Source organism: Juglans regia, chromosome 16, assembly GCF_001411555.2.
Source record: "Juglans regia cultivar Chandler chromosome 16, Walnut 2.0, whole genome shotgun sequence".
NCBI classification, from domain to species: Eukaryota; Viridiplantae; Streptophyta; class Magnoliopsida; order Fagales; family Juglandaceae; genus Juglans; species Juglans regia.
Window position 1 is genome coordinate 8,083,771 of NC_049916.1, and position 13,149 is coordinate 8,096,919.

General features: G+C 37.4%; 1 protein-coding gene across 1 annotated transcript; it reads left to right on the forward strand.

Moving 5' to 3' along the window:
* Positions 1–6,962: 6,962 nt before the first annotated feature.
* Positions 6,963–10,770, forward strand: LOC108997590 (exosome complex component RRP41 homolog). The gene is made up of 12 exons (XM_018973938.2): positions 6,963–7,091; positions 7,270–7,316; positions 7,406–7,466; positions 7,574–7,612; positions 7,702–7,769; positions 8,559–8,637; positions 8,724–8,760; positions 9,246–9,362; positions 9,465–9,550; positions 10,064–10,153; positions 10,371–10,430; positions 10,508–10,770. Exons 1-11 carry the CDS (start codon positions 7,038–7,040, stop codon positions 10,416–10,418), a joined length of 726 nt encoding a protein of 241 aa, XP_018829483.1. The 5' UTR covers positions 6,963–7,037; the 3' UTR covers positions 10,419–10,430; positions 10,508–10,770.
* The last annotated feature ends 2,379 nt before the right edge of the window (positions 10,771–13,149 follow it).

Consider the following 13,149-nt stretch of genomic DNA (forward strand, 5'->3'; position numbering starts at 1 on the left):
TGTGCCTGTTGCCTCAATGTCTGCTCCTTTCTCTCGACCTTTCCCTTCTCTCCTACTCCAGTCTCCAGGCTGAGGGGTGGCATTGGCTTTCCTGCTTTGCGAATTCCCTCCTCCCTTGCTAGGAGAAGTAGTCCTCGGTATTGTGCAAGATGGACCTATGGTATGTGCAATAACGGCACACTATTCCCCTATCATCCTCTCTTCATGCCACGGTGGTGTCGGCCTCGTGGATGGTGAATGTGGGCTAGTCGTACCGAGGTTCTAGTCCCATTGTTGGGACTTCCTCCTGCTTCTTCTCTTGGGAGCTCTTCTTTGATTTCTCGTGGGGCTTAGCTTTAGCTGAGACCTTCGTCCTTTTCTCCTCCCGCTCCATCTCCTTTCTTCTTGGCTCCATCAACGCTCGAAGAGTGTCTTCTACGTTGATGAAGTTGTTGGCCTGGTCCATGAACTCTCGCAATGTCACGGGAGTCCTCCTTGCTAGCTCGGCCATAAATTGGGACCGTGGCCAAACTCCTCCCAAAAGCGCCGCCAAGGTTATCTTCTCGTCTTGGTCGTCAGTGGTCATGCGTTCTTTGTTCAACTGGGATAAGTAGGACTTCAAGCTTTCGTCCTCTGCCTATTTGATGGTGAGGAGGTACACCATCGGACGCCGTCCTTCGACTGGACATGAACTGAGTCAGAAACAGTCTGGCCAGCTCGCCAAAACTATCCACCAATCCAAGTGCCAGTGACCTGGACCATATGCGTGTCGGCTCCTTCAGGGTTAATGGAAACGCTTTGCACACTACTTCGCTTGGGAAGCCATGCAGCGTCATGTGAGCCCTGAAAGTTTCCAGGTTCTCAAGATGGTCCCTTCCTCCGTCATATATCTCCATGGCTGGGACCTTGAACTTTGGCTGAAAGGGCACCGCCATGACCTCTTATGTGTAAGGTAGGCCAGTGCTTGTGAGCAACTGGTCCACCGTTGACGATGTACTCACATTTCTTGCTATCTCCTTGTACTTTCCTTTAAGATTTTGGAGCTCATCTTGCATGTCCTTCTGCTCCTCTTCCTTATTCGGTTCAGCATGCATGTTCCAAGACCCCACATGTTCACTATTGCTAGACTCTGCTATGCCATCTCGCTCCTGCCGAGGTTTTCTGAGTTCCTAATTTTCCTTATGGAGTGTCTACACTTCGTTAGTTAACTTTGTCACCCATTTCTCCATGTTCCTCAGCCTCGCTTCTATGGCATCCCCCATGTCTCTTCTGAGTTATCCAGAACAGGTTGTCGCAGGCATGAAAAAGACACGCAAGATCTATAACGATCCCACAGATGACACCAATGTTAACGTCATGTTTCGCACACCTTTGAGCCAGGCTCCGGCAACTCAGGTCTTTCGAAATGGGCCTGCAAAAGACAAGGGAGAAGGCAACTTGGGGAGGGTGGCCTCGGGTTCAAGGAGTTTTCAATGCCTAAGTTAGTAAGTGTTCTTGAAAGTTGTAAATAAAGTGAAGAGTCTAGGAATTAGAGAGAGTGTCCTCGTATCTGAAACTTGCTATTTATACTATAAGTCTAGAGAACATATCGTGCCTGCCTTATGGAGTCCGCGTCTTTCTTACTATTCCCTGTGTCAGAACCCTTTAATGTGGCGTGGCTCTGCGACGGCGTAATTAATGTGGCGTGTAGCCCAGGTAGTGGTGTCATTAATGCAGTGTGGTTTTTCGATTTCTTTCTCCCAGATTGTATCTTCGGTGATCCGTTGATGTTCTTCCTGCTTCCTGTCAGTGGATCGAGGGTTCTTCGCACATTACGCCTGCTATGCGGACGGACACTTGAGAGCTGAACACTACTCAAGTGGCTTTCAGATCGATGAGTCTCATCTCCTGCAGCACCCTCCCTCCTGCAGGCTGCATCTAGAGGATTCTTTTCATGGGCCTGGTTGGAGACTTTGTTTCTCCTTGGCTAGGCCTTTGGTCTTAATTCGCTTAGCTTTCATCCATAGGTCCACCAGGTTCAGAAGGGGGGAAAATCCCCTTACATATTTGAAGTTTAAGATTAGCCTATATAAGTCTTCTTCTCATGATATGGGAAAGCGAGAAAACAAATATAGTCCAAAAAACATTAGGAAAAAACAAGTTACTATATATAAAAACCAAGCTACGGTTATCTGAGATTGCATTCAAAAGGAAAAAGTGCAAAAAAATAAAGAAGAAAAAAATTTTTCGAAAGAAGTGCAAAAGAAGAAACATAGTTTAGGGGTGCACACATTTTTCAAAATAAACGCAAAAAAACAAAAAAAAAATGGAAACAAAAAAGGGTTTAAAATGGTTTACAAATTACAAAACACCGCTTAAATGTCTAGCAAATTTGAAAAGAAAAAATATTTTAATGCCATTTAAAAAATCCGAGAGTACCGTTTAGACGTGAAACGAAAAAAATTTTAAAATTGTTTAAAATATAATACAAATTACAAAACACAGTTTAAATTTGTTGCAAATTTGTAAAGAAAAATACTTTTAACATAATTTTAAAAATTGAGAGCACCATTTAGACGAGGAATGCGTAAAAGGTATTAGCAAACGGAGTCATATATGATTGTACAAAATGGTGAATGCAAGTATATGTTCTGTTTTGAAAATGATGATGACATGCAATTCATGTTTGTTTTCAGATAATTATTGTAACGATGGATTGATGAAATAAACATGGATTATAGGTTAAACATAAGAAGATCAGTAGCAATGGATGGATGAAATAAATGTGTTTAGGATTTCAACTTAACATATATTGAAGCAGACATATAATTTATATTGCAATATTCGTTGAATTTCATTGTGAAAAATGTGGAATTTAATATCATGCCTTGAAAAAAGTTTTCTATAATCATCTTTAAGCAAAAAGATAGGATTTCAGTGATATATGTTCTATTTTGGTTGAATGCTTGAACGATCCTATCGTGATACTCTTTCTTCTGTTTTTGTTGCTACCGGTGCTAGAGAATTCTTTGCCCTTAGGTGATTTGTTAGTGCCGGAGTTAGGGTTTGCCTATTGTAACTTGCGCCAAATGGTCAAGCAGCCCGTCGTCTCATTCCCAAAGGTAATTCGCACGAGGTGGTTGCAGAGCCCCGAGCTCGTTCCCGAAGGTAACCCACTTGGTGACAATTGTGGCACGAGTGCAAGGGCACATGCGTGCAATGGCGGTTGCGGTACGAAGCATTCAACGGACTATTATTGCCCGTTGAGGGTGAGGGTCAAAGTAGTCAACGGACTGTCATCACTGAGGGCCAGGGCATGTGCGTGCAATGGCGGATGGACCCGTTGCTTGCTCGCCTGTGGAGGGATGGTTGCCCGCCTGTAAAATGTGTCTTCCTCACGGTGTCACCAGGCTGTCAACAGTTTTTAGGCCCATCATCAGCAATAGAAACTGTCAGGGCAGTTTCTGGGCTTCTTGCTAGTAGGCTCTGTCCCTAGCTACGATGCTGACAGTAGCTTCATGCCGTCATTTGACGAGTGAGGTACACCCGCCATGAATCGTTTTTGGTGCGGTTCATTGATGGTTGTGTGCCATGGTGCCTAGGTTGAACACGATGAGACTCTCGGCACTGGTCACAAAGGATGCCGGTGATTTGGGAGGGCCAAGCAGCTTTTTGCAGCGAGCTACAATGCTTGTACCAAGGGATCCTCATGGCTAGTAAATGGGGTGGTTGCCAAGTATTGTGGTAGTAGAGGTCTCTGTGGTTAGGGACCACCACCTTGCACTGCGGAGGGTGCTGGTGAGCCAAGTGGTGGCATTCGGCAACCCCACGTCGTTCACGTTTGACTAGTGGCCACTTCTCATTGGCCTCTAGACATTGTATGGCCAGAACCAGACTGAACAGCCTCAGTCAATTTTATCCAGCCATCCATTGGAGGGACCAGAGGCAAACAACACTTCTCACAAAGGGTGGAGGGTAACCAGCTTGCTGTCGTGAGCCTCCTAGGTGCATGTAATGTGCACCCATCACGCCATTGTGCATGGCATGCATAGTGGGAGCATGTGCACAATGCACTTAAGTGCAGTGTATTTGTACGGTGGGTGCATGAACCCAGTCCTTGCCTCTCTTTTCTTTTTAGTAGTATTAATGAAATAATAAATAAGAGACTAAAAGTTGAAAACACTTATCTGAGAGGAATTTTATCTGCTTCTTTGGAGATGATTTTGCAAGCTGGAAGATCATTCTTCTCCGACTTCCAGTGTTGAGAATAAGTAGGATCCCATAGATGGTGCCAAATGTTAGGGACAAAATTGTCCAACATGCAAGAACGGGAAAAAGAGTCATTGCCAACCCATGATGTGGCCTCAAGGATGTGGCCTGGAGCCCACGATGACAGTTTGGGGTTGTGATACGGTACTGGTACGTACGTCCATAGCAGTGAACATAAAATAAATATAGAAAATGCAAAGAGGGAAGGAGACACACGGATTTACATAGTTCGGCATAAAGCCTACGTCCATGGGTTATTTGGAGGGCAAATCTACTATAGTGGGAGTATTTTACAGTCTCTCATAATTCACTCTACAATGGGGGTCCGTGACCCCTTTAGACTAGAGTAGATAATATCTCTAGAGTCTCTTTGCTGAGGTTGAAAAAGCCCTCGGTGATCCAGCCACGGTCGCCGAGGAGCCTCTCTCTCTTCTCCCCTCTCATTCGATCCCAGATCTTAGATCGTTCATCCTCTTTTATCAAGTAGGAAAGCTCCTTTTATTGAGGCATTGGTTGGTGAGGAGTGTCAGCTTTATGTCACATCACCATCTCTCTCTGGCTTTGCGTGTTTGACTTCGTTTCCTGAACCCTGACACTTTGCCTTGTCTATTCCCATTCTACCTTTCTTTTCCTTCCAACTTGGGATGAGGGTCGTCCAATGGACTGGGCCAAAACTATTATTTTGAGCCTGGTATTTTTACCCCAACAATCGGAATAAGTCTTCAATCTCTACCTTTTCTCTCTCTCTAGAACTTCTGTGTTTTCTCACTCCACGATTCATAAACCCTAGCTTTGTCAAATGGGGTCCGAGGGATCCAGGGTTATCCGTGAGCTTTGATTCTTATTCATTAGTTTTTTCTTTAATGGTTTGTTCCATCTGGAATGGGCATCCTTGCAATTTTGTTTATTTGCATTCTCTTCTTTGTTGTCGTGGACTCGTGGGTGTTACATGAAGGGTTTTGGCTTGGTTTCTATTAGTAGAAAGATAAATGATTTAGCTACAATGATATTCTACAAAAATAAAATCATAAATTGACGTGACTTCAGACGATATATTATATTATAAAACTACTTTTATTGTATAGTAAATCTAAGTACCATATAAAATAATATCAATTTGTTGATTTATTTTTATAGGATCTCCCTACAAAAATAATACTTCTATGCTGATTTGAAGATTTGATTGTTTCTTGTTGAGTTCTAGCGTAGAATAGTACAACGTCTTATTTAGTGAGGCAGGTAAATTGGAATAAGAACCACTTTGTTGTCTACTCACACCCCGTAGGCCTTGTATGATATATGAGTATCGTGTATTGAAACAAAAAATCTATACAACCTTCTATTATTCATACAATCTCTACACATCATATTTTTTTTAATTTTTTTAATTTTTTTCTTTTATCAAATATTTAATATGTGAATAATGAATAGAAGAATTGAATTAATTTAAAAATAATAAACTAAAAAAAATATTAAAAAATTTAAAAAATATTATGTGTGGAGGTTAAGGAGGTTGTATAGAATTGCTCGTATTGAAACTATTTGTGGCCATGGTGTCGTAGTTATATTCTGAATGTGGCTATGTGCCTGTCTTCCCTTGATGGAGTTCATATAAATTGTAAATTTTGACGAGTCTTTGTTCCAACCCGTGTTTCAGAAATAAAAGTTAAAAAAGAAAATGATATTATGCTACATAAGTTTGTTGCTCAGGATCGTCTATTTTAATTTCTTTTAATGGTTAAAAAGTGATAATGAATAAAATTGTGTATTTTTTTGTTTTACAAATATTTAAAGATGTTTAAAAAATATTTAAAAAAATTAAAATAAAAAAAGTACAAATGCACTATAGGGCATGCCCAGCATAATAATAACATCTAAGTTAAATAGGACTGATTAGAAACCCAAACACCACTGTTACAATTGTCTCCATCTACCAAATCAGCCAACACTAGGAGATTGAACAAGGAGGAGTAGGGAGTGTCCTCTAAGATTGTTCATCTAGGTCGAGTTATTTTTTGGCTTGGTCTGGAACCCAAGCCAAGACCTGCATTTCAAAATCCGGACCTACTCAATCCAGACCTAGTATGAAATCCAAGTTCAGGGTTTAAAACTCAGTACCCGGATTTATATAAAAAAAAACTTCAGCTTTAAGTAAAAGTAATATTGAATTTTTTTTTTACATGCATTTAGTTAAAAATGTAATTAGTTGTTTCTAACTTTATTTATTTTTACATAAAATTTAGTTTTCCATTTTAATATATTTTTATTATTATAGACAATGCTCAATGCATTAGTATTATGGTTTTCAACATGATTTCTTGACAAAAACTTTAATAAAATATGAACTTTTATATAGAAAAAATTATGCTTTTTAACAACATTTTTTCTCAAAACAAATGTAATAAAATATAGGCTTTTAGATTAAAAAAATTATGATTTTCAACACTATTTATTTATTTTTAATATTTTTTATATAAAATTCTATATAAAAAAATTGTAATAAAATATAATAAAAAATTATGCTTTTCAACATTATTTTTTTCTTCACAAAAATTTAATAACATATAAGACTTTTGTGTAAAAAAAAGAGGCCCAACACCAAACCTGAATTTCAGATTTCAAAATCTCGGTTTCGGATAGGATTTCGGGCCGGGTTTGAAACTAGGAATCCGGGACGGGTATACCAGGGATACCGGGTTGAAACTCGGGTGAGTCCTGACCCAGGCCACTACTGAAAGTGCTTCCCCGCGATACTTCTGTCTTGGTTAACAGTCGCTGTTATTTTGCGTTTCAGCTCGAGTTCGGCAGAGATGGAGTACGTAAACCCCGAAGGACTTCGCTTGGATGGTCGCCGTCCCATGGAAGTATTATCTCTCGCTTATCCTATTTTACCTTGCCTTTGAGAATGAGCATTCCATATTTTCCGAATGTTATTGTTGTCTTCGCCAATCTCATGGAGTTGCATTCTCTTTTATACCCTGTTATCCTCGTTTACCTATTCTGTTATGCAGCGCTTTTATTTGTTTCTTCTACTTATTTCAGATGAGACAAATTCGAGCAGAGATTGGTTCAGTTGCTAAAGCTGACGGGTACTAAACCCTTGATTGACTTTTTTTTTTTTTTTTCTTTTCTACCCATACTCTACCCTTTTTTTCTCAATTCTTTGAATGAATTACAGGTCTGCTTTGTTTGAGATGGGCAACACCAAAGTCATTGCAGCAGTATATGGCCCTAGAGAGGTACCCCATAGCATTCGGTCCTGTTTTAGGCTGTTTATTTTGTAAGATGAGTTCTTTTCCAAGTTATTGCTATACAATGACTTTTAATGACAAATGCTCGTTTGCAGGTCCAAAATAGGAGTCAACAAATTAGCGACAAGGCGCTGGTAACAATCTTTTATACTTACTTTTCTTTTAATTTTTAGTATTAAATGCGTTCATTTATTTATCTTCTTCTTCTTTTTCAATGTTGCAGGTGCGCTGCGAGTATAGCATGGCTAATTTTAGTACTGGGGATCGAATGAGAAAACCAAAGGGTGACAGGTAATCGTCTTAAAATCATCGGTCACCTAATTTCTATTTGTTGCCTTGATTTAATCTTTAGTCTTCTCTGTGTACAAAGCCGTATGATTGCAGGTATCACCTACTTAATAGTGTAGGAATGCAGTTTTAACTTTTGTCCTGTTGAAATATCTTATCTGTTGCTAATTGATGAACCAAAATCGTGCTGAAGTGGCATTCATAGTGTCATAAGTTTGAATGAGATGTAATTTCAATGATTTGTCTGTATAAGTGGGTTATTAAGCCGTGTAGTAGTTTCATTATGAAAGAGGATATCTACTTTTGGCTTCATTTGCAATACTTGGCGAAGTTATTTATCTTACAGGAGGAGGACGAAGTCTTATATGCTGCATTTGCTTCTAATATATGTATAGGGTTATGATGCTTTAGGTTAGTGGCAGCCTGCAGGCACATATCTTGGTCAGACCAGTGTGTTGACTTTAGCTTCTCTATTCTAACAGGAATTAAAGGTTTCAGATATGATGCTAGGCTTCCAGTTGATCTGTTTTCTTTGTGCACCTGTTTTGTAGTAACTACGTTAAAATAGAAGACCTACATCTCCTTTTGTAACCTTGTAACATTATGACTTGTAAACTTTTTTGTGAGTTTGATATAATTCCAAAAAAGTATTTTAGGAACAATTTTTAGCTCTGTGTATTGTGGAAAATGAAACATCTGCGGTTGGTTCTAAGGATTGTACATGCTGCATCACCTAATCAAAGTTGTATTATCTTTTGCTTGCTTATTGATAAAGAGTTTTTTTGTACTTAGACGATCCACAGAGATATCTCTGGTTATTCGCCAGACCATGGAAGCTTGCATAATGACACATTTGATGCCTCGGTCTCAGGTTATATTACAACATCGTAAAACCTTTACTACATAAGTGTGGGTTGCTTAGTTCTTTTTCTGAAGCCATGTTTACTTATCTTGCAGATAGATATTTTTGTCCAAGTTCTCCAAGCTGATGGAGGTAGGTTGAGACTCAATTGAATCAATGCACAATTATTACTCTTGGATGGGCATCAATTCGTTTAAAATAATTTCATGGGTTGATGCTCCCTTCTCCCACAATGTTTGTGTGATAGTAGATTGGGGATTTTGTACGAGTGGCTGATTATTATTATTATTATTATTTTAGGCAACAGAGGGTCATAGGATTATTATGTATGCATGCAGAATTTGGCTCACATTTTTGTTGTAAGATGTGTGCTTATATGTTTTTCATGTTGTTGTTCTTAACCAATGTTTGGTTAGGGGTGAATCAGTGATGCTGCCATTCAGTTGGAACCATGTAGACACTTAATGTACATAAAAAGGAAATAATATAAGGACTTGCATTAAGTATTTGACAGTTGTAGAACCTGTGAATGGAAAATACTAGTTGAATACATAATCAAATCAAACTAGCATGTTATATTGAGTTCTGTTCTTGAATTGGGAATTCATTTTCTGCAGGGACTAGATCTGCATGTATCAATGCTGCAACTTTGGCCCTTGCAGATGCTGGGATTCCTTTGCGGGATCTTGTTACTTCATGTAGTGCTGGGTACCTTAACAGCACTCCTCTGCTTGGTAAATTTACATCCCTTTTAATTTATTTTTCTGGTTTGTTGTCACATCTTCATTTTAGCTTGTCCAAATGAATTCATGTTTAGAAAATTGTTATGTGAACAGATTTGAACTACGTAGAAGATAGTGCTGGAGGTCCTGATGTCACTGTAGGGTTTCTACCTAAGTTGGACAAAGTGACTCTTCTTCAGGTTATATTTGAACATCTGTTCTTGTTTATTATTCTCTATATCTCTTATAGGTTTAGAATAGACTCACTTATAAAGAAATCAACTCTCTCCCCCCCCCCCCAAAAAAATAAAATAAAATAAACTTCAATTATTTGCCTGCAATATGATTCCTACCCATCATTAGATCAACTGCTTTTGGCCAAGGTTCATGCAAATATATTTTCACATGGCCAGTTGGCCTTACTGGAATTTGTAATATCCTGAGTTGGATAATATTTCTTGATGGATTCTTCTCTGATCCATATAGTCAACCTGAATATTGAGGATTAGGATTAGGCTTTAGGTTTTTCGATTACTTGTATTATTGAATATCTGATACCTTTGATGATTCTGAATGCTTTTACAATTTTCGCATTGTATTAGATTCTAAGGTTCAATTGATATTGTGCATTTTCCATAAATAATTTTTTTATTGATTTTTCAGCATAAAAAACTTATTTGTGGAGCACTCATTTGTTATATTTTCTGAAGCAGATGGATTCTAAGTTATCAATAGACCTTTTTGAAAATGTCATGCAACTTGCAATTGAAGGCTGCAAAGCAGTAGCAAATTACATTCGGGAAGTAAGAACATTTTACTTCTAGCCTAGGATAATGCTGGCCTTTTCATTTTTAGATTTAGTTCTATTTTATCGGGTGGCCTCTGTTTATAAAAGATGCTCAATGACATCTCCACATAAGGCGCTTGCGTCATTTGTTCTACAAGTACAACTGATAAAAAAAAAATGTTCTATAAGTACAATCGTGACGTGTTTGTTGAAATATTCTGTTTGGTTGGCAGATACTGCTAGAGAATACCAAGCAACTAGAGTATCGCCGGGGTTTATAGTTTACAAGCATGGTATGAAACTTAAAATCCTTCCTTTATTAGACATAATACATGATTAGGCCTTGCTGGTCCTAAAAATCAAACTGCAGGCGTCTCTTCTCTGACCTCTCGTTCCTTGGAAGCTGCAGCTTGGCCTGATCAGTGTTGAACTCTTTTTGAACTCTTATAACTGGCACCTGTTTATGGTTGGGATTGTGGTAAAGTATGTTTACCTCAGCTCTTGGAAATACATTTTTGTGGGTTATATCTTAAGCTTGTTCTAATGATGCCTTCTTGCTTGTATTTGAAACCATAAACTGAATTTTGAGTCGGAGAGAATTTTGATCAAGAGAGCCATGGAGTTTTATGTTTCATTCTTTTCCTCGTCTTTTCCCCTAGTCATTCCTTATCACGTTCTTCCACTGAATGGTGGTGGCACCTGAACGTAATCGCCTTCAATCGATAAAGTTACCGGAGTAAACACGAATAGAATAGTACAATGCGAACAAGAACTTGTTAAGAGCTTTGTGATCAATGTAATGCAACATTCTATTTCAGTAAATTATATACCAAGAGTTCTGGATAGAGTTGACATAGAAAATATGGAAACCTAGAGATACGACACTTGGAACATTTCGAACTCTGCCTTTCTCTTTAAGAGCCCCTCTAATTTATTATGAAAAATTCAGGCAACATTTTACATCGATGATAAAAGAAGAAAATATTTGACTCCTTAATCCCCATTTCTACATTTTGAGGCGGCATTATGACCCGAGAAATTTCTATTTGTCTTTTTTATCATTATTCTCTCGACATTCTTTAAGAGAAATGATATTTGTAGTTGTGAGTGTGCAAGTGCCGTGTAGTCATTTTGAAAAAAGTAAATAAATATGAGATCTACATAAAAATAAATTAATTTTTTAATAGTAGATCTCACTCTTTTTTAAAGCGATTACACAACATTTACGTATTCTACGACTGTATGTAACATTATTCTTTTTTAATGTGGTACAAAATGATCTGCAATTAAGTGAAACATAAGAAATGGTTTTTACTTGTTTAATATTAGTCATGAGATGATAAAAAGATATTATTAAAAGGATTAATGCTACTCTAAATATAAATTACATCTGTTTCATCTCTTTTCTTTTAACCCAAACTTCACCTCACCCTTTACTCTTCTCTTTCTCCCAACAGCCGTCTGTTCTTTTCTTTTTCCTTCTCTTTTTTTTTTTCTTTTTTATTTCTTTTTGTGAAAAAAACGTGAAGAAGATTGTTCTCCTCCAAGCCTCTTCCTTTTATTTGTAATTTTGATCTCTTGCCCAAGTTTTTATCTTAAATGCGTGATTGTGTGAGAGAGACTGTTAAATTTTTTCTGTTGGGATATAAAGCAAATTTTCATGTGGATATTGCGTTTTAGTATGTCATGTTTCGATGGAATTGAGCCAATGGTTATATAAATTCATTTTTCTATTTATTCTCATTTTCATTGCAATATATATATAAATTAAGAAAAAAAGTATCGAGTTCCGGAAAGAATGTTTATAGTGAAAATTATATAAATTCATTACTTTAGAAATCTGGTCTCTCTCTTTTTTTTTTCTTTTTTTTTTGTGTTTTATTTGATTGTGCGTGAAAAAAGTGGATAGAATGGTGATCTTTAGAGGTATTAACTTAGCCAAAAGAAGTAATTAAGTTGAAGTTATGGTACTTCTATTACAACGAAGCTAGTTCATCACTAATGATACTTCAACACTTGCCGCTAAATAATTGCTGCTAATGTGAAAACTAAAATCATTCATTGCGACTTAAATTGTAACATTTGTGACGGATTATTTGTGACGAAAATGACTATTTATGACGAAAATAATCTCATTTTGACAGGAAATAGCTAGCACAAATAAAAAAAATTCTTGTTGTGAGCTAGCTCGAGCCCTAAACTACTTCTCCAAACTGATTTACTGTGCGTCTCATTTTGTCCCGATTGACCATGTGTTCTTATTCCCTTCTCATGTATCTATATAAGAGTCTCTTTTCCTCTTAAGAAAGAAAACCCCACGGATCTCCTCTTGAGAACTGGAGACCAAAAACCGCGGATCCACTTCTCTTCTTGATCGAGGACATGAAGGAGAGGAGACCTTCGGGTAGAGGTGGAACCACTCCCAGAATTTTCATCAAAAAATTCTTTATAGTATCTATATGAGAAGAATTTACAATAACTTGTTGAAATTTCCATTTAGTCAATTGCAAGGAAATGTCTACTAATGGGTTGTTTATTGTTTATTTTATGTTTTTGCTTTGTGAAGTTCCTCTAATGTATTTCATATAAATATATATATATATATATATATATATATTCGTGTGTGTGTGTGTATGAATAAATGAGGTTCCTTTTCCTTCTAATCATTATATTTTCTAGCTTTCCACGAAACTGGCAGCAATGGCGTTGATTGTGGCTTCGTTTGGCATTATAGAATGATATTTGTTCTTGATTCTGATTTTTTCTTTGTTAATTTCTTACTGTTGTTCATACCATTTTTTATTTCATTGGAGGTGGTTTCAGGGTTTCTCTATATGTGCATGTGTTTGAATATCTAGTTTTGTGTTTCTGGCTTTTTGAATTTAGGTCATTGTGGGTTTGATATTTTTTTTTATTTATTTGTGTTTATTTAGTAAATTTAGCCATTGCTCATTTACCACTTATTACCTATGTTTGTTTAGTAACTTTTTTTTTTTCTCCTTTAACTAAAGC